The 22,260-nt window shown below is 35.5% G+C and overlaps 2 protein-coding genes across 3 annotated transcripts in view; one reads left to right on the top strand and one right to left on the bottom strand.

Annotated features, from left to right (window-relative positions):
- LOC113227300 (COP1-interactive protein 1-like) overlaps window positions 1–19,371 on the bottom strand; it is a 35,228-nt gene extending 15,857 nt beyond the window's left edge. The window contains exons 1-8 of one of the 2 annotated variants that reach the window (XM_026460196.1): window positions 19,277–19,371; window positions 18,378–18,602; window positions 18,290–18,302; window positions 18,101–18,216; window positions 17,714–17,897; window positions 15,755–15,861; window positions 15,544–15,629; window positions 1,787–1,931 (exon numbers count right to left, since the gene is read on the bottom strand). In XM_026460196.1, coding sequence (XP_026315981.1) covers window positions 1,787–1,931; window positions 15,544–15,629; window positions 15,755–15,861; window positions 17,714–17,897; window positions 18,101–18,216; window positions 18,290–18,302; window positions 18,378–18,464 — 738 coding nt within the window. In that variant the 5' untranslated portion in view covers window positions 18,465–18,602; window positions 19,277–19,371. Of the gene's footprint in view, window positions 1–1,786; window positions 1,932–15,543; window positions 15,630–15,754; window positions 15,862–17,713; window positions 17,898–18,100; window positions 18,217–18,289; window positions 18,303–18,377; window positions 18,603–19,017; window positions 19,226–19,276 lie in introns of those variants that run through there. The other variant, XM_026460189.1, reaches the window with a different exon arrangement.
- LOC113227329 lies at window positions 8,785–12,084 on the top strand. The gene is made up of 4 exons (XM_026460226.1): window positions 8,785–8,998; window positions 9,262–9,690; window positions 10,342–10,582; window positions 10,754–12,084. The coding sequence occupies exons 2-4, from the start codon at window positions 9,568–9,570 to the stop codon at window positions 10,897–10,899; spliced, it is 510 nt and encodes a 169-aa protein (XP_026316011.1). The 5' UTR covers window positions 8,785–8,998; window positions 9,262–9,567; the 3' UTR covers window positions 10,900–12,084.
- Window positions 19,372–22,260: the final 2,889 nt, after the last annotated feature.

The following is a 22,260-nucleotide window of genomic DNA, read 5'->3' on the forward strand; positions in this document are numbered from 1 at the left end:
TGAATGTAGAGGTAGCGCTTGAGTCGATTTGGTTGCTCGCGAGTGTAGTTTTTCAGGAGTATGATCCCACTCCTCCATTATGCATAGCAAGTAACTTCGGAAATTACACTGATAACCCCGACGTAGTCTTCAAAAAGGATCGGGGAAGCCGATAGATTCTTTGAAATTTTTGTCTATAAACAATACCGAAATGGCACAAAAAGGTACGGGCTTTGCCCGTCCTAATATCTGAGGCATTTCTAATACTATCGTCTTAGTGTCCTTGAGTCAGCGCTAAAAACAAAAGTACGGCTAAAACAAAAACGAAAGAATTCAGTACGCTATGCCCAGTGCAGTGCAAGTGCTGGCACATGGCACCAAAATTCCAGATTTTTTTTATAATATCATGAGATGGGACGAACAAGTCGTGTGCCGAGCCTACCAGCTTTACACCTGTCCATAACAGTTGCAGTGCCGCTCAGAGCTTTAAATCGCAAAGATCTGAGGGGCACTGCCACTGCACCTGTCACCCTGAGACTAAGTTGACAAGTCCCATGCGTCTGTAATTTCACCAGCGCCCTTACCCTTCAAAACCGGAACATAGTAATGCTGACATTACTGCTTGATGGTTTGTGAAGTGGTAAAACATTGGATGAAAAGTGTTTTATGGGGATTTTATGAGACCCATTTTCGCACCGTCCCCTTTATTTTTTCAGGTCCCAATAGTTTGAATGAATATATTTATATTATGAGAGTATAACTCCTGTATGCCAGATTTGTGGTTTCAAAAAAACATTTTTTTTAAATTAAGTTTTAATTCTTAGGGCGCCCCTTATAAACTGTCATTTGTGGAAGATTTAATCCACAACAGCACGAGATGAATGTACGAGTGACATAATCAGTCCAAACAGACATTTCACGAAAGTACCGATCTGGCACCCTGGAAGACTACTATTCTTGCATTTGTATTCATTCAAACTGTAGGAATCTGAAATAAGAAGGGGCTGTCACGAAAATGGGTTTATAAACACTGGGCTGAAGTTCGCTTTGTTCCATTCGATTATACAGCCGCAAGAAAAGATAGAGACAAATTCCGTGAAGTTCTAACTAAATAAGGAATAGAGCGATTTGGTCTCGGAGGCCCCGTTAGCGACAAGTACAACCATGGATTTAGTATCTAGTAATAATAATAACACAAACCCTCAACATAGCCCCGTACTAGGGAAACCCTATGTCGCGGGTGCCATGGACACACACGTTGACAACCACAAATTACACCCAAACTCACGAGAGAGAGAATTGTAGGCTATACAAATATTTCTCCCGACCCGGGGATCGAACCTGGGGCCTCTGCGTGACAGTCCGGCACGGTAACCGTTCGGCAATCGGCCACGGAGGCACTTTATACACATGACTAACCTACTTATGAAGAACCAGAAATCATTCCTTTCCACAAATTATTTGGCGAGCTTAATCTCGCCATTATATGAATAGCTCTGACGAGAAATACTGGCTATAGCAATAAGGACCCAACGAAACCAAATCCCATACACAGAGAAATCCTGGTTGGATGCACTACAATGTATAAAAGGGGCACTATGGAAACTGGAGAGAATATTTTTAAGACTTTTTAAATTTTGTTTTAAATTGTTTTTAGTGTTTGTTTCGGATAAATTAGACTTAAACACTTTTTGTTCTTATTAATTTTTCTCCGCAGGCGATAGTTTCCGAGAACATTTTCCTACCGTTCCCTTAAGACTTCACGCTCCCACCTGATTATTACTTCACGCATATGGACAAAGCACACCTCAGAGTTACATTTATTGATGCGCTCATGCAGCATCGCATTCTCCTTGCTCATCAATTTTAACTCCCCTTGCAGACGATTCACTTGCGATCGACAGGTTTCCAGGTTCTGATCCTTCGTCATTAACTCCTTGTACAGAATGTACCTGCAACAAACAGCGTGTAAATGTAAACCAACCTTATGTTATCCATATTGTCTCTTCCCCGTTGCTTAAAAAAACATATTGAATTTCCGTGATAACTGGACCCTATTTGGCAACCAAGTGTCAAAAGTCTTTACCACATGATTTGTCATTGAAACCTGATTCCAATTTTAAATTCAGTTGTTATTAAAGTTTCAAAATATAAAGTTTCGATTCCAGTTGGCTTAGGGCAAGCATATAAAGGCAAACGTTTTTTTCATTATCCATCTATAAATTTTTACTCGAAAACGGCGTATCTACGATTATGGTAAGCACCCAGACACACGAGGAGAAAGTTTTCGCGCGGTCACCGCGCGGCGACCACCCAGTTACCACGCCTTCATGTACATTAATGGCGAATCTGAATTCTATTAACTAGGCAACAACATTTAAATTCCTCTGAATAATATAACCGCGCGGCCGCCACGCGGTCGAAGAGCGGAGTCCGCGGCGGCCGGAGCGGACTCCGCTCGGCTACCGCGTAGACAAAACAGCTTCCAGCTAACAGTGTTCTGGTGCTTCAATTTATCATGTAACATGGTCAATAGCTTATGTCGAATCAAATGTTTTTATATTCATTCTGAAATCATTTGCGAATCCATCTTTTCGGAGATCTTTAAATAGAGTATGAAATTCCCAAAAACTCTTCCCTTTTTTTAAAAATAGGGTGAACCCAATATCTTGTGTCTCTTTTTTTCTTCTTTGCATTTTTTGTACAAATAATATGCAATTACAACTTTTTTAATTTTAATTGAATTTCGCATAATGGATACGGTTTCCAAGACAGAATTTAGTAACTGAATGAACCTGACGTCGGCTAGCAGTAATGGCCTGAAGTAGATATTTTTTTGCTCATTTAGATTAAAACGTAAAAGCTAAAAGAATAGAGCGTATTTTGCCATGACAGTTCGTTTTCTGAAGATGTGCACGCGGTCGCTGGGCGGCGGCCGCCGCGGATTCCGCTCTTTGACAGCGCGAGGTGAGCGCGATGAAATTCGTGTCGTATAAATGCGCCCTATCTCTTCAAGGTTGCATAAGCGAAAATAGAGTCGTCGCGCACACGAATACGATACGGACACAATTTCTATAGCCCTATAGCATGACGATGACAGCTGTATTTAATATGCTTCTGACATAGGGGGAGTTGGGTATTACCGCGCGGCTGGTATGATTGGTGGAATTGGGTAGTATCGCACCTCTGTATATCTCAACAATTACACGCTAATTAAAGTTTACAGTGCCCCAGTACCACAGCCTGACACGTATCATTCTCCGCATGCACGCTATTACTTCATTCTGAACGATTATTCGAAGACGATTGGTTCTGTAAGTTTTCACATTTATTCAATATTTTTCAATTTGACGGGTGTTTTCGGTAAGAGATAAGTCACATTACATTTTTATTTTAAGTAATTGTTTAACATATTTGAAAGTTTAAAATATAGTACAATTGATCTTCAAAATCATTTCGAAAATATAGTTTGCTTTTTATATTATTTTGTGGTTTGAAAGTAAAGTGACTGGGTTTGACGATTCCGCACTTAAAACACGATATTATCAGATTTGGGCACGGAGTTGTAAACTAAAACAATACAATTTGACAAACATGTTGAGTGGAAGAGGGAATAGAAAGGAAGAAACGAAGCTAAAGTATAACCTGCTAAGAGGAAAGTTTCGAACAGCAACATACACAGTGAGAAGGATAAGTTTGTGGAAAATGCGTACAAACAAAAATATCGAAATAATAAAGATAAGCAAAAATTTCAAAAGGAAAAAGAAAGCTACCAAATATTGAAATGATGTATCGCATAAAGTAAAGTATTTTTGAGACTGAAGATGTAAACATCTTCACTTTCATTCGAAGAGCTACCAAGTCTGCCAGTTCTCTAAGGAAATAAATACAAGGAAGGCAAATGTTATTTCTTTAACTTTATTCATTGTTAACATTTTTGTATTCGATTATTTCGCTGTAAAAGATAATATTGTAGACTCTTATTAATACGCACGAGTATATGCTTATAATATTTGTTTTTGTAAATACAAAATATATATCATACAAATTATGATATATATTTTGTATTTATTTTTAGGTATTATCAGACCAGTTTGACAATACCGCGTTCTCTCATTTTTTTTTTTTGGTAATTTTGCAACAAATGCCTTTTTTATTTGTTTATGAAGATTATCTACATTATACATGTAGCCAAATAAATAACTTACGACTTTAAATTCTGTTTTTATAAAACAACCTGAAGTTAATTATAGGCCTTATTACTTAGGGGTTCGGTATTACCCAACTCTCCCGTACGAGTTTTTACTAAGAAATACGAGTATCTTTGCCGCTATCGGAACAGTACACAGGTTATTTACTGTGGTTGTTTTATGGTATAATATCTCACCATTGACGAACCCTCTAGAAGCAAACATTATGCTTTTAATGAAACATTTATTGAACGAGTTTGAGCGCGCCTGCACGTCTGTTTTGACTGTACAATCCGTATATAACAAGTGAACAAATATGAGACAAAGTTTTTATTTTCAATATATTACTGTTGTTGATTTTGGAAAGTAACGCATTCAAATTTATAACCTTAGATAAAATTATTATTTTTGCCTCAGTAAAATATTCTTTATCATGTATAACAAAGATAATTATACCCGTATAAGAACTGATGTTCAAAATCAAAATGTGAAACAGTGATCTGTTTTCTCTCTTTATTCACTAAATTATTCGAATTTATTTTATTAATTTATATTCAAGAACTGTAAAAAAAACACGTAACGGCGGTAACAATTTGGAACCATTCGCAGTTTGATGTGATCGCGACGAACATTCAAAACTAAATATTATAATTTTGTTGCTAAAGATTTCACTGCTCGCGCTATACTTTCTATTTACCCTCAAGTTAAGCCAGTTAAAGTATAATTAATACGTACCAACTCTGCGCGGTCGAACTTCACAGCGAAAATGGACTCGTGTGTTTTGCAAGTAGTAATTAGTAATGGTCAATAATCCAGAGCGGTTATGAGTTTCCACTTTCTATAGTCTGTCTTTTTTGGAGACGGAATAAAATTACATTTGTAGGGTTGCCAGTTTTCACAAAATTTTAAATAGTTATGTAGTTGATTCCGGTAGTTATATCGATAGGTTATGAAATAATATACAATTTTGCCAAAAATGACTGAATCGTGAATGTTACGCCGTTCTAATAATTACTAATTGTGTTATTGCCTTCTTTGTTCTTATTTTGGCGGTTGACCTACTAGTAGGTATCGAGATCAATTATTATTCATATTCATTTTAACAAGAATAGTCGGATGTGATTATATACATTGGATTAAAATGAGAAACTTTAAAAAAATGTGTCCGCTTAGTATTTTTCATAAATATAGTTCTAAATACAGTGTATGTATGCATGAATTTACAATTAAAATGCACTTGTGCTCAGTAATTGGATGAATAATGGGTTGAAGATGATCAAATGAAACAAGTACTGCTATTTATGCCATAAGCGTAACCAATATTCAGTCGATAATCGATGGATCATTTATCCACTGTAATCACTAGTTGCTCGCAAGTGGGCAACACTTTTGCGCTATTAACTGTCATTTTACTCCGTCTCCAAAAAATACAGACCATATTTCAATGTTTCAAATTTGACGATAGTGGTGATTTAATTTAGATATCGCCGTAGCCGAACGATTACTCCTCTGGCCTGGCACGCAGAGGTACCGGGTTTGATGCTCGGGAGAAATTTAGGGAAAGCCTACACTTCTTTCTCTCTGAGCTTGGGTGTAATTTGTGGTTGTCCATGTGCATGTCTATGGCACCCGCGATACAGGGTTTCCCTAGTGTGGCTATGATTTTGTGGGTTGTTATGCGTGACTGGGTGTGCAATAATTTATGTTTGATTCTTTGACGGCACGAAGCTGTTGGGACAGACCAAGCCTTCAAATTGCAATCACAGTAATAGTGATACTATGAATATTTAGATGTTACAAAATAATGACTGTTAATATTAACATCGGATTGTGGGGAGTTAGCAAGCTAAATATAGTATAAATTAGATAACAACCATTAAACGTCATTGAACATTCATGAAATGCAAAATCTCACGATCAAGAGGATGTGAAGCCTCGGTTCGCCATCATTGTTATCAATAACGTATAATGAATCGCCGGCACTTTCATTATCCCCCTAATAAAAGTTTAAATTCGAAAGTAATCAGTCCTATTTAAACGCACTAAGCCGAATTGAGAACAAAATAAAATCAGTTAGAATGAAAGTAATTGAAATTAGATTGAAATCCGTGAATTGACTATTATTGGCAACAAAAAAGTCAAACAATATAAAATTACATCCAGATGACAGCATACCATTCAACCAGCGAAGGAAATATCCGCCAAAACGAAAATACCTATCTATGTATAAAAATCTTCATACACAGTACGACCACCAACAAAGAACGTAAACGAAATATAAATTAATAAAATAAATCTTACGTAGACGCTTTTTCGCATAGGAAACGACGACGACTAGTCAGTCGTCGCATGTCATTGACTACCCTAAAGTCATCTACTATACATATCACATCAAATATGTCGTGATAACCTTGAATCCAAAGCCTTAATAATAATAAAAATAAATAGACTGAAGGATAAAACATACAAGCTTGAATACGAACTACAACGACGGTATTGCCTCATTGACGTACTCTGCGAGACAGACACATTTTCGTGCTGTGTTTAGCTCTCTGCACAATTATTTATAACTCAATTAGCCGCCCACTTTCTTACAGATTTAAGGTGATGGATCTAAGGCTTCTATGTGAAAAAATCCAAAACGAACATTGAGCACAAAGACAGAACTGTTTTCGGAACTAAATTGCAGGTAGGTAGGTCACACGCAGGTTCCCGTAATTATGACATATTTTTCACTAACCTTATAAATCTAGTTTTTCTTGTTTTTTTTATAATATCAAGTGACTGATGGTAAGCTACACGCCTGCCAACACCAGTTGCAGTGCCACCCAGAGCTTTTAATCGCAAAGATCTGAGTGGCATAGCCACTACACCTGTCACCCTGAGGTATAAGTTAATCAAGGCGCTGTTAAAACTTGCAAAACATGAATACTAGGTCATATCATTCACTTGTACACGAAACGAAATTAAATGTACAGTGGTAGAAACTATATAGAAACAAAACATACTTACTGACATCTGTGTTAGCTATAAATTTGAATAATAATAATAAGTTCATGCAGACGATGGCAGAAGAGTAAATGGGCTCTTATTACATAACAGTCAGAAGAATACCGATACACCATACTGCGTTTACTTGATTGCGATCCGTAAGTGTAGTTAAAACCACCCAACGGGTTCAGGAAAAAAAAGAAAAAACGATCTCGAGACGGCACGTTCGCCAGTTCTTGAACCTGGGTTCATGACACCGGGCGACTGTGCCATTACCAGGGAATACCGTCTCTGCTATTTAAAAACTCAAAATTAATCTTTTCGGTTACGGGAGAGGTGAAATCTAAAATAGATATCCACAATAATAATAATATTCATTTATTAATAATAGTTTAATTTTATATGGCACCTCAGAATGCAAAACAATAACAAACCAATAATCATAACAATAAGGCTAAGAACTCATGGAGCGGTTTTCACCCGCGCGCGCCGCGGTTGCGGGACCGCGGCCTTCGAAGAATGTAGAAATGTATGCAAAATTTAGTAGCAAGTTATCACGACGTGTTTTACGCCCTCAGCGGAGACGGTTGCTCGCGGCGGCCGCAAACCGCGCGAGACGCGGTCGCCCGCGCGCTTGGCGGGCGTCGCCCACATACTCAGCGGCAGGGCTGGGCAGTATTTGAATTACTTGTATTTGAAATACGTATTTAAAATACAAATACGTATTTTGTATTTGTATTTCAATTACTCACTAAAAATGTATTTTGTAATTGGTATTTCAAATACCTGACCGTAATGTATTTTGTAATTTGTATTTCAAATACTTTCGTTGTAAAATACATTTCAACGAAATACTTTTATTTTTCAATGTACAGCCTATTATGTGACGTGCATACATTTATATGATATTGAACTCAATGGTGACGTGACGTGTGTGTGTATAAAACGGAACGTTCCCAAAATTAACCTCTATGGTTATGAAAAACTCTGCATCGTAATGTCAAAGACGTCAAAGTCAGGTTATAATTGTCCCACAATTTTCTATCCACTAAGGGTTATAACGAAATTCACAGGACATTGGCGAAATCGCCATTTTTTTTGTATAATTTTTATTACCGTACATAGTTATTTTTACTTGACATTGGCAAAATCATTGATTATTTCGATGGGGCCATAACATTTAAAAGAAGAAGAAGGGTTATAACAGTTTTAGATTATAACGGCTTTGTGAATTTGTGATTCGAAACTACACTGGCCCAAGCCTAGTGGCCGCCATTAAGGAAATAGAATAGAATTTGTGATTTTTGGTATCACAAAGTAGAAGTCATATTTTTACAAAACTACCGCATATAGTCATTTTTACTTGACATTGGTGAAGTCATCGTTTAGCATATCTTTACCATAGCTTTTAAAAGAAGAAGAAGAAGAAGAAGAAGAAGTGAACCATATTTCTAATTTGTGTTGTGAACGTACGTGTTATGAACGGCATTATTCCCATACAAGACGAACACTTTATATAGATACTTGTATTGTATATGAAGTATTCGTCTTGTATGGGAATATTAATAATAATTGTACGTACTACTTGCTCTGTAGTACGATTGGTTTAACATATTTTTTCATACATAGAGAACGATGGAGACCATCTACGTCTACCATCTACGTCTGTGGTGTATCCACTAATTTTCACCGAAAAGTATTTCACAGTTTCTGGTAGCAGTACCGGTAACGCTAATAATAACGACGATCAAGACAACGTCCAAGCGACATGTATACAATGTAAAACTATCATCAAAGGTAGTTTGAAAGCAACAAGCATTTTTAGATTGCATTTAAAGGTAGGCCAGGAAATCCATTACTAATTATTCTTGAAAATAACGTTGTGAGCTATAAATATAATACATTATACTATACTAAGTAAATTATCCTGTACTATGCTTATTATAATCTTATAGTATGTTGTAGTATGTTGAGTTTCTGGACACATGTGCATCTAAAAAAATCAACAATAGACCAATTATAAACCAAAAATGACCTATATTGCTGAAACTTTACTCCTTTTTTTTTTAATTATGTACTTATTCTTTATTGTGTTTTTTAGCGAAAGCACCCTGATATTCTTAGCAAATATGAGGAAGATAAAGTAAAGCAAGGTATAACTCGTAAAAGACAGAAATTGTTAAAAATTGAAGAAACAAATTCAAAATTGAAACAAAAACAACTTGATTTTAAATCACAGTCACAGAAGACTACTCAGAAAAAGCTAGATGACAACATCATTAATTACATTATACAGAGTATGAAACCACTTAGCACAGTGGATGACCCCAATTTTGTGAAAATGTTTTCTGACCTTTCAGAAAATTTACATGTAATGTCTAGACGAACACTAGGATGAAAAATTGAAATGTCCCAAAAAGAACTAACAGAAAAACTAATAAACATTTTGAGTAATTTGGACTATGTATCAACTACTGCAGACATATGGTCAACAAAAACTAGAAGCTTCCTTGGTGTAACTGCACACTGGGTAAAATTTTATTGTTTTACTTAGCTATTTACTTTGGGCAGATTTTTAAATCTTCATTTAAGGTCATATAGTATACACGTATGTAAACACTTTATTATACAACTATAAATATAAAAAAAATAACTTTACAACAACTTAGGTAGAAAAATAGTGTACAAAGATGAGCTTGATCGATTGATTGATTGATTGATTGCTATGATCCCATAAAGGGATTTCTTCCATCTAACCTTTGAACAACTGAGAGGATACAACTATCCTCTCAGTTGTTCAAAGGTTAGTTGGTAGCCAACCCATCTACCAACGTAGATGGGTTGGCAATACTGTATGAAAAAGGAATAAAAAACAAAATAAAAGTGATTGCTACATACTCAATAAACACACAGATAAGTTACTTAAATCATACATACAATTACATAATATAATCAATAATAAATGGTGATACTAATACATATAAACTATAATAAAATAAAACTACAAATAAATATTACACATGTAGATGATTTTTTTTTTTTGTATACTATAGGTTCAGAAATAGTCTTTCGGGTATGTAATAAACATGTTAATTGATTTATTTATTTATATTTTATTGCATAAAATATGCTATAATATCTTTTTACAATACTTTTAATTTTATATTTATTTTGGTTTCAGATTGATAAAAATACACTTGAAAGCATGAGTTGTGTATTATCTTTTGATCGCTTCAAAGGGTCACATACGTATGATAAAATTGCTGAGATGCTATTTGAAATACAGTCTTTGTTTAAATTAAAACTTGAACAAGTGGTGTCAACAACTACTGACAATGGGTCAAATTTTGTGAAGGCTTTTAGAGAATTTGGCGTTACTAACTATATACCTGATTTTTCTGATGGTGATGCTGACCTTGCAGGTAAGAAAGAAAACAGCTAATTTATAAAAGTCAGAGTGATTACTCTTCAATTTGGCAAAAATTTTACCACTGAATTCTACCCAAAATTCATTGTTTACTGTAATGTGAACTAATATTATTAATTTGTACCAATTGTACATACCTATGTACTTGATATGCTTTTTTTTTCAGATACTGCGGAAGTTGTTAGAACTTCTTCGAGTATAGCCTCTGACATTCTAAATGATGAGGTTCTGTTACCTCACAACTCAATTGAGGAAATAACAACGAGGGAATTATATTTACCCAGGGAATTATATGTGCTAGCCACACATTAAGTCTTTTGGCCACTACAGACATGAATAATTACATAAAAGAATCTCCCATTAGCAGGGTTCATTACTCAGCAATAGCAAAATGTACTTTGCTCTGGAATATGTCCAGAAGGCCCAAGTCTGCAGAAATAATACAAGAATGTCTTGGGAATCAATTGATATATCCTTGTCCTACAAGGTGGAATTCGCTGTATGATTCAATTGTCCAACTTATGAAAACAAAATCAAAATTAAATGATTTATTTGATAAGTTGGGGAAGACCAACGCTTTCTCGGCTATAGAACTGGAATACCTTGAAGAATTTATAGAGGTACTTAAACCGATTGCAACAGCTTTAGATTACATTCAGGGCAATAATTGTTATTATGGTAAACTTCTGCCTAGCTTAATGTCTGTAAGAACTAGATTAGAAAGGTTACAGGGCAACAATTTAAGACATTTTTCTGGAGTTGTATCTAAATTGAAAGACAGCTTAGAAAAGAGGTTTGATTTGATAACTTTTTAAACTATTTCCCGAAGTTAATGAAGCCATATTGGCATCCTGCTATTACCCTGCCTATAATGCGTTGGCTGCCAGAATCTACCACGTCCGAAGAAAAGCAAAGGATACAAAATCTTGCCATTTACTCTTTAGAGGCTAATTTTAAAAAGCATGAAGAGGGAAGTAGAAGAAGCAGAAATACAAGTAAAGGAGATGATGATTTTATTATTTTTATAAATAGTGACAGTGATCGGCCACAAACATCAAAAATGGAATTAGAGCTAGTGAGCTTTCTAAATGAAAAAAGTAAAGAGCTAACTATTCTTGAACATTACCCAAACATAAAACAAGTTTTCATAAAATTTAATACGAGTCTGTGTTCTTCCGGACCAGTAGAGAGATTATTCTCTTTAGCAGGGTTTATACATTCTCCGACGAGAGGATATTTATCTGATAGCACTTTCAAAAGACTAGTTTTCTTGAAAGGGAATTCTTTTTTTTTTAATTAAAAACTACCTTTTTGATACAGTTGCTCAAAACGTGGTATTGGTCGTACTACAAATCGTGCCGAAAGCTGGATTTGTCGCACTAGTACCTTTTACTTTTATTTTTTTTAATTTGCTGTTGTTTCAAGTCTTAAACATAGGACTAATGAGGTTGTATATTTATTAATATTTATGTGCTTTGTGACGTAAATCATTCGTCATTAAAACTTATATTTACATACAAAACTGTATTAAAAATAACTATTTCACTTCTCATGCTCTTAAAGCTCGTATCTATATGCTGGGTGTAGGCTGCATAAAATAAGGAAAAACCCATCACATTAAATATGTTTAATTGTTGCAGTTTTACATTCAATTTTAATTAAATTATCGTTATTTGTAATATTGCTGTTTAATTTCCTCGCAATCGAAGTGAAAAGCAGAGTGTATAACTCGTTCATAAAACCCATTTTACCCTCGACTTAAGTATCCACCCTCGTCTGCGGCTCAGGTATCCACCTGAGATCCACATCATACTCATCTCGGGTGAAACGACGCGTTTTATGCACTTGTTTTGTTGTACAATCTACTATATTTTCACTACAGCCCTCTTACCATAGCTACGCATGATAATCGCGACGCGTGCGGTAAAATTAAAATAAGTGCGTGCTTATTGGCTATCTGAATTAGATCCAATTGAGATCGCCAAGAGCGCTCACTCAACACACAAGCACCACACACACCCACGCTTTGTACACTTATGCTCCGGCCACACAGAGGCAGTCGCGGAAACGCCGCCGCCGGCCGCGCGTTGCAGTGTGGCAGGGCTCATATGAACTCGTACATTACAAAAATGCCCGCGCCCGGAACGCTTCCGCGGCCGCCTCTGTGTTGCCTGAGCATAAATATCGTATATTTTTTATTTCTTTACACCTGTAAACATTGTTAATTGTATTTCTGTAAAAATAATAATTTAAAACTTATTTTTCAAGATATGTATTGTGGAAGGAAATTGTTGGTTTCCGCATGTCGCGACAGGACAGGTATATTAAAAAAGTATTTTGTAATTTGTATTTGTATTTTGTATTTTAAATACACCCCATGAAAGTATTTTGTATTTTGTATTTCAAATACACCTCAAGAAAGTATTTGGTATTTCGTATTTTAAATACATATAAGGAAGTATTTTGTAATTTGTATTTCAATTAAGACGTAGCATGTATTTTGCCCAGCCCTGCTCAGCGGTCGGTTCGCGGGCGACGCGTTTCACGCGCGCGTTTTGGGTCTTTCCTTCCCACGCCGTTTTGTGATTGATTTTCGATTGAATTGTGATTGTGTGAAAAGTGATTCAATTTCTCAAGTTATGGATGTTGAAGTCGATCAATTAATTTCCTACCAGTTAGCATTTTTCTTAAAAGTTCTGAATAAGTAGATACGGACATCCGAATAAAATTTGATTTCTTTTCTTTAATAATGTGTTACGGAATCGACCTCTGTACAATTTTCGTCCATAGCAAAGCTCAAGTTAAACTGGTCGAAGTGAATTGAAACAATTGACGACACCCGTCAATTGTTTCGAATTCGGGCTGGCCAATCGGAGCGCTGTTGTCGCCATAATGATTTGACAAAATAGTTTTCATACAAATTAAACGACATTTCGTCTCTATTTCTGGTTACATACTCGATGTTTAGTAATGACGTGAACAACAGCAAATCCGGCCGCGACGATGCGCATTGTTCAAGAAGTCGACACCCGGGTAAAAATACCGTCGGCTAAATTCGTAAAGTTCGTAACCTCCATTAATGTGAACTTTTGTGTAGGCTCTAAAAACAAAATTACTAGAAGTAATTAATGAAAATCTATGTTTATACCTTTATTTTATAACTAAAAAAAGGGTCTACAAATTATGTTTTAAGCTTTATTGCCCGATGTAGCGCTTGATGCTCAAAAATCTAAATAAATAGGCAATAGAAGTCGCATACCTACAACAGTCGCCGCACTGGTGTCGCTTACGAGATCAATGCGCAAGCTTTCATTCAGTATTGCTCGAAACTTCAGAAGTGAAACAGTGTATAAAAATTGTATTTTGCAACATATTGCGAAAGCTCTTCCACAAGCTGTAATTATACCAATAAGAAAATACATTTCGCCAGTGAATTTATTTCAAAGCACAAAGGCTGTTTTTATTAAAATAAAATTTATTGACTATGAGAATCAGCTTATTCGTGTTGTCGTCAGTGTGAAGATACCATTGCTGCTTTAACTGTCAAATATCGACGTACGTACGATATGAATCTACGATATCGTTGTTTTTGCTAATATTGCAGTTGTGAGCTAGTGATGAAGTAACTACATATTTTTTGTTTTGATATATCATCGACATAATGTTTTCTACGTACAACAAATTGTGTATTTGTCTTATCTATCATTGTGATAATAATGCATAAAACATTTATGTCGGTAATTTATCAACTTGTAATAGTTCTAGTCACTTCTTGCCCGTGGACCACCTGATTGGTTCACCTGGGTGGACCACGAGCAATTATTTCTTCCCGTGGGTTACTTCTCACGTATAAAATAGAAATCTTACACAAAACTTATATTGGTGGTGGACCAAAACATGTGGTTTTAAAAAACTGGTAAATTTAAATAAGTGTCAAAGTAGTCATTTACGTTTCATACCTATTTTTAATACAATGACAGGGAAATGTACGCAAATAATTTTTGTTTGTAGTTTCCGCAAATGTGTAGATGTTAAAGACAGCTGAGTATCCGACATATTAAAGACGAGAGGCGAAAGTAACTGGTTTCCTACAAGCTATAGTAGAATTGTTCAGTACATTTTAATGAAGAATAAAATAAACCTTAATATTAAAGCAAAGGCAAACGTTTTAATCATCCCTAAAATTTATGAAAATCGAAATCACCTAGACCGACCATCGACCTGGACAACTATGTGGCGACTCCCGTTTTCGAAGAAATAGGCGTTGTTTACACTTCTGGCGTTGCATTTATTTAGATTTCTGTAGCTTAAACGAGTAAAGATTTAGTACACATCCGTCATATTCCAGTTTCGTCAGAAATAGATTTTTTCATGATTTCAGTTCAGGTTCGTCAGGAATGACGAATGTGGACAACCAATAACGACAAATTCCTTTCGTCAAATTCCGCTTTTGTCATATGGATTTCACACACCCATCAGATTCCTCTTTTGTCAGATCATTTCTTTTTTCCGTATAGGTCAGAAATATATTTCCTTAGTATATACTATAGAAATATATTTCCTAAGATACACCCGCCATTCTGGCTCTCACATAAAAAGAACTGACAACCTATGACAAAAGAGAAATTTGACGAGTGTTCATAAAAAAACTATTTCTGACGAAAGCGGAATCTGACGTACAAGGAATCACCATAATTACTGTTTCGTTACCAGCAAAAAATTTCTGACCTGTACGGAATAAAGAAATGATCTGGCGAAAGAGGAATCTGATGGATGTGTACTAAATAAAAATTTTTTTTTTCCAAAACCGGTGTTACGAGGTATTCAAATTTCGTGTGTGCAAAAACGCAAACTAGTATGGCATGAAGATGCAACTACCCAACTAGGCGATTATTTGCAAAAGAGCTATTCTAACTTGACTACTAAAGCTGTGTGCAAAGCAACGTAGAGGCTGACCTCTTGACCTCTAAGTCGGCGTTGTCCGCGACCAGCTTCTCCTGCATGTCGTAACTTTCGCTCAGCTTCCGCGTGAGGTCAATCTCCTTCAAAACAAACAACAACTCGTTGTGTTATATCTGTGTATTTTACTATTTTTAAGATTATTTACAAATAATTTTGCATAATCAATAATTTAGAATTTAGCTTGAGTGCGAAGGCCACAACATACGGATCTGTGGCAGGAGCTGGCGGCACCGGACGTATTAGCACGCGGCGGGCTGCGGCCCATCACCACTGTCGGGTGGTTCATCTTCATCTCGTGCTGCAGTGACGTTTCTGAGAACACATGCGGCTTCTGTTATGTATCTGTGGCGTAAATGAAATTTAATGACCAAACAGCGACAATCTAAAGTATTTGTATTGAATGGCCATGATTTGAAAGGGATATAATAAGTTATAAGTACCTACTGTTTCAATAAAGTCAATAAACCGTTAAAACAGTTTAAACCGTCGAAAAAACGCTAAAATCTATTGCTAAAACTTATATTTAGTATTTTGTTAAAATAATGACATAATGCTGCTAATTACAACATGAAATTTGATAACATAAAAATAAAATTGTGTGACATGTGGTTGGCGTAAAGAAATAACCTCAAATTTGTAATAAAAATTTTATTTCTTCCAACTTAAGTTAGGTATGTCATTAAAATATTCCTTATATTTATATGATAGGGAATTTATCCACCTTTCTAGTCATATATAACACATTCCATATAATTATACAGAATAATGTTTTTTTTTTGCGACAAATTGGATTTTTTCAATTGTTTTTTTGACCTAGTGTTTTCAAAAGTTTTTGATTGCATAATACGCTCAATATTTTCAATAACTTTATAAAGGTTTTGTAATACTGTCAAAAGAAAAAATCGCTTAGAAACATCGCGTTTTGTAGACAATCATAAAAAATTCATAAGAGTGAAAGTTCAAATAAACTAAACAAGGTCAAATAAACTAAAGCAAGTAAAAATAATATTTTTGTATTCTAGTTTTTCTATAGATAAAGCTATAGATAAAGCTATAGACAAAAAGCTCCCAACTGTGTTTTGAAAAAAGCTTTAAATTCTTATCGCCATTTTTATTTTTAGAGAATGACTATGAAGTAAGCCGATAAAAATTTCTTTTCTTTGTAAAGAGTAAATCTAAGTTGAAATTAGCTTGAAAAAGCCTAGAACTTCTTGGAAATGGTTTGTTTTGTGAGTTATTTTGTATATTTAAGCTTTCTATAAATATTTAGAATCGAAAATCAACAACTGTATTTTTATTAAGTTTATATTTATTACATAAATATTTAAAATTTAGCGAGCGCATTACATTTATGGCAGGTTTTACATCACTTTTCACAATGTATTTAAAGTCGCACGCCAATTTGCGCTTTCTAACCGATTAAACATTGCGCGAAAAACTCAGAAATATTATATCTAATTTCGCCATGTTGCAATTTTGATAGTTTATATTTTGTAAGCCATTAAACTTGAAATCTATTAGTATTAAGTGAATTGCGTCTTATGTTTGTAACGCTTTAGTATTTTGGTTTTAAAGTAGCATTACTAAGAAAACTATCATAGACTATAAATTATCTAAAAACTGTCTACAAGACTAAATAAAAACTGTCTACATTCTACAAATGGTCTTGTAGCATTCTAGAAGGGTTACATGAGAAAAAAGATAAGAATCACTCTTAACACTACCTACAGATAGTTTATCAAAGCACTCTTGTGATCTACTAATAAAGTTGTGCCCACTTTTACTTCAAATTATCTAGAAACCTTCTTCGAGATATCTTGAGGGAATTTGAACTCTTAAAATATTCAATCGAATTAAACTCTATTAGATATCTTTTAGTATATATTTAGATATGGGTGTGCTGCGTGGGACCATTATGTGTTTAAAGTTTTACAAAGTCTTAAGCCCCAGGACCGAGAACACGTCACGACGACTGTTTATTGTCAGGAGCCACCTGATGTTTTTCGGTACAGAAAAAATGTTGACCTGCCAGTAAAAACCAAAAACAATATCACGAACGAAACGATACAAAAATGTAAGTAATTCAAATTTTATTTAATTTTTCATTGAAAACAATTAGAGGCCTTTTAATTGAAGCATTTGTATTTTGAACAAGGTCACCCACCGAAAGTCGGCATTAAGTCGTTGCAAAATCTTGGTGATTTACGCAACTTGGTGCGCACTTGCACCTCGGTGGCAACGAGGCGCTGCACGTTTTGTGTTAGTCGACCGAAACGCTCCATCTCGCGCAGCAGCAACTCGTGTCGGTCGCTGAGCTCCTTCACATCCCCGTCAGACAGCACGGGTTTCTATTATCAAAACAGGGTTTTAGTCACTGTCTGGACACTCGATCAAAGACTGCACGAGCTTGTTAGGCTGAGTTGGCATACGGTGGCTAACTGAACTTAACGAAAGCAATGCTGCACTTAAAACCGAGACATTGAAAAAAACATGATCACAAATAATCATACTTCGTCCCCAAAGTCGAAGTACAAAACGGTTTTTCTGTTACCTTCTGCAGCTCGAGCAGCCTGAGACGTGAATCTTTAATGATACGCGCACTCGAGCGCATATCGCTATGTATGTCCCGGATTTGTCGAGCAACTGGGCTTTCCACCTCCGATGAACCTACCCGCAAAACATTAATTTTGATTAAACATGGCTTTTAATTAAATTTGTAAAATAAACGAAATAAACTTACATAATTTTGATTTCTGAAAAGCAAACATGCGTTAATATTTTGTACAATTTATTGACTCTCACAATTCGAATAAAATGGTAAAGAGCACCTTATAGGTAAATCCCGTGTTGACTTTTGAAGCCTTGTCCTGCCAGGCGCGCTGCCGCTGCATCACTAAGTCTCGTGCTTGGTGCATCGTGTGAAACACCAAATGGCGGGAGGCACCAGGCGATCGGCGTGTGCAGGATACCGTGCTATCGTCGCCGTGTCCGCAGTGCTCCTTTGACTCAATGCGTATCTGCCCTTCGAGATTCACATCGTTGTGTAGCGCCGACTAAAATTATAACACATGCACGTCAAAAATTTGTTTATATTCAATCTTACTAGGTAGCAAGAGAATTTGAGGAAGAAGAAATTTTATGAGACCAACTACGAGGTGAAAGTCACACAGTAGGAGCAATTGCATTGAGATACTCAGTAGTGGATGTCTACATGCTGATGATGATCAGAAAATTTACGTTATCACGTTCTCTTCCCATAACTGGGGAAATAATATTGTGTATGTTATGTGTGTTAATTATGTAAATAACACAAACCAGGTGCAACATACGAAAGGACCAGATTGACTATTGACGCTGCGCACTAAAGTGTAGGAAAATGACGAGGAATGCCGAAAGCAGTGAACACTTTCGGTTTTTTATGCACATAGCATGAACTAGATCCTGTCGTCTGTTGCGCCTTTTACTGACGATATTGGATTCGGAGGCAGAGTGTCCGTCACGCGACTGTTTGCGTTCGGCGACTGCGTTGCTCATGAGCTTCTTCGGGTGCTGAGTGGGGGGACCGCGCTCAGCCACCAACTCAGGGGTACTAAGCGTATGATCGACGACCCCAGCGCTCCTAGGGGACTCGTTCCGTGGTCCAGCTCGTGTAGTACCGACCAGTTTCACGGACTACAACACAAACGAAAACCCTTTTTGGAAAACAATACTACCCCATTGTACATACATTGCAACGCTGGAAAGGTGCGCCAAACTGAAGAATATTTCTACTGTCGAGAGTGACATTATTATAGACTACTGTGCTAACAAGGCGTGTGAGGCGGCCGTCTAGATTTGTCATTCCGGTGTAGTTACAACCTTCGTAATGCAGGGAAAAATAAAAAAGGCAAGAGAGTGGATCGCTACTGGCAACCCACTAATTTTCATTTTCATTTTGTTACGTGTACAGTACGTTGTTATGGCTAAGTTTTTTGCTTCTTTCAAGCGGTACTGTTTTCAATTCCACACAAAGCGACTAGGAAAACTGAGTATTGTCGAACGACATCCAGTTAAGTTTATTAATAATAAAATTAGATTAAAGCTTTAACAATGAAAAAATCTCACACAACAAACAGTTTTTTGAAGTATTATGAAGTCCCCAAACCGCGTGATAAAAAAAATCATGATGAGAAATCAGTGCACAGCAGGGACATACACATCCAACAACCCATATGAGCATAAATAATATGAAGAAATGAGCTGTGATCTGTGAATGCAAAAATGACAGTCGCCTTGTAATTTATAGTAGTGCTTCATATCATTATTAAGTTTTTTAAAATATCAACTAATGGAACGAACAAGTCGTGGGCCTGGTGATAAGCGACACGACTGTCCGTAACAGTTGCAGTGCCACTCAGAGTTTTAAAACGCAAAGATCGCCCTGCGCCCGTCACGCTGATACATAAATTACAAAGTCCCATATGCCTGTAATTTCACCAGCACCCATACCCGTCAAATCCAGGTGAGGTAGGTAAGGTGGCAGTACTTCCCTGGACAAACTCATTGACAACGAGCTCTACTGCTACTAAAACTTACATTTATGTATTATTTAATTGTAATCAATTTTCAATTTTCTGTTTATCCTAATCATTTTTTGTTACAAGAAACGAAAACAAACCATGTACCGATGCAATATGGTCACTTCTTTTTTAGAGAGCTAAGTAAACATCTCGAATTCGTCGTCGTTCAGCTATTGACAGCTAGATGGCAGCACATTCATTGAAATTCAATATAAAATCAATACGTACAACAGCCCAGAATTTATTTATTTTTAAATTACAATCATTATCAGGATTTCATAGTGACTATATATACCACTCAAGCGTATTCATCCCAATAAATTTTATTTCTGTAAATATTTCTAAAATTTCAATATAGAATAGTAGATCAAGTAAAAAATACATTAATTTTATTCTGTCTCTATGCTCTGTATCTTACTGTAGTGTTAACAAATTATTATATCAGTTCAATATACTTACCAAGTAAGGAATTATGAAAACATGTAAATTAACAGAATATCAACCAGTTTAGTGACAGCAGTCACATTTAGACTCCTTTTTGTTTAGACTAACTTTCTTTTTCTTAGTTGCCAATGTCGATGAAAGTAAATTTTACCAATAATTCTGTAGGTGAGAAACACTTTATTAAATGCATTATAGTATTTTTTAAACAAACGACGATTTTTTAGCATTCTACAGCAATGTTTGTAAAAACATTTATATTCCAAAATATGGTATTACAAACATCTCACCTACAGGACTAAAGTTAACACGCATCTCTGTAATATTTAGAACACAAGACTAACTAGCCTAAAGATGTTTGTATTGTTTAACCTTAAATACCCCAGGGTCCCAAAACAATAAAATGGTTACGGTATGTAGGAACGTATGTAGGATTTCATCAATTTTGTTCTATGTTTTGTCCTCATACGATAATTGTCATTCATGTCAGAACAACAGAACTATTCAAAATATTTGCAATAAGTGACTTAAATCCTTATTCGTACAATACATGAGACTAAAGAGTTTGTACTTCGTAACAAAATTGGGCAAAATAGATAAAGTACATATTTGATATACAGATTTTACGGTACAAATAGACAATTAAGTGTTAAGAGATTGTTAGAAATTCGAAAACACGTTTTCGCGAAAGTAACATGCTGCCGGAGCCGGTAAAAATGCTTATTATGTTGGTAGTACACAGCAACATGCGAGCAAATATAACGTATATGAATATAGATCAAGTGACATACGTGAAGAGTTGATGTAAAGTAATAATAATATATATTGATATATATACTTAGAATAATAACGCATAGAAACCTAGCCCGCACACGCTAAGTGAGGCAAATTGTAGGGCGCCCTATGGGCCTACACGAGCGAGCGGGCTGTCAGTGCTCAAGGTCAAGTGGCACCGCGAATAGCTCAAAAATTTTTGCTAAAAATGACGAAATATGCGGTAAATAAGTCAATGGGTAAATGGGTTTAAAAATAGATCGGACAAATATAAAATAGACACTAACATCACATTCCACAAGGAAGTAACGCGTTTCAACTTGTATTTTTATGTAAATATTCAGTAAAACAGAAAATTAATTTTGTTGCAACAAGATACGAAAATGTTGCAAAGTAACGGGATTTTTCTCCCCATTTTGCTATTCTGTTTCAAAATAATTATATTACGTAATTTTTTCAGAATAGGCAATATCGCGACCGTTGCAAAATTTTTACAAATGTACACCGCCGCAACAACATTGTAGGGAATTTACGTTAGCTATTTTTACGAAATAATATATTTAGTATTTGCCTTCATTAGTTTCATGAGAAAAATTATTATTCTTGTTCATTTCATCATACACTCATTTAAAAAAATTGTCTTGCCCAGACTCAAAAGTTCTTAACTAAAATTATTTCAGGAAACTAACACTGACTAAAAAGTCATCGTCAGTTCTCCAAAATCGTGTATATATAACTTTCAAGTTCAGGTTCTTTATTGTTATCGTGTACTTTTCATGTAAACATACGCACAAATAATATCAGGCTATTTATATATTCAAATTCGATAGTCGCACTTAAACTCGCTTGTAGGTTTTTGTTCATATATGAGTTAAATAAAAATTAGGTAGTATTAGGGGTTAAAGTATGAAATTGCCGTTTTATTGCAATAGGTTCT

The sequence above is a fragment of the Hyposmocoma kahamanoa genome, unplaced genomic scaffold (genome assembly GCF_003589595.1).
Source record: "Hyposmocoma kahamanoa isolate Upper Pololo Valley unplaced genomic scaffold, ASM358959v1 100021, whole genome shotgun sequence".
NCBI lineage: Eukaryota > Metazoa > Arthropoda > Insecta > Lepidoptera > Cosmopterigidae > Hyposmocoma > Hyposmocoma kahamanoa.

Bases quoted from the DNA above. Each gene is read 5' to 3' on its own strand.
- LOC113227329 (XM_026460226.1), top strand. From the start codon at position 9,568: ATGTCCCAAAAAGAACTAACAGAAAAACTAATAAACATTTTGAGTAAT. The intron at 9,691-10,341 runs GTAAAATTTTAT...TTTTGGTTTCAG, and splicing joins TTGGTGTAACTGCACACTGG to ATTGATAAAAATACACTTGA. The intron at 10,583-10,753 runs GTAAGAAAGAAA...TTTTTTTTTCAG, and splicing joins TGGTGATGCTGACCTTGCAG to ATACTGCGGAAGTTGTTAGA.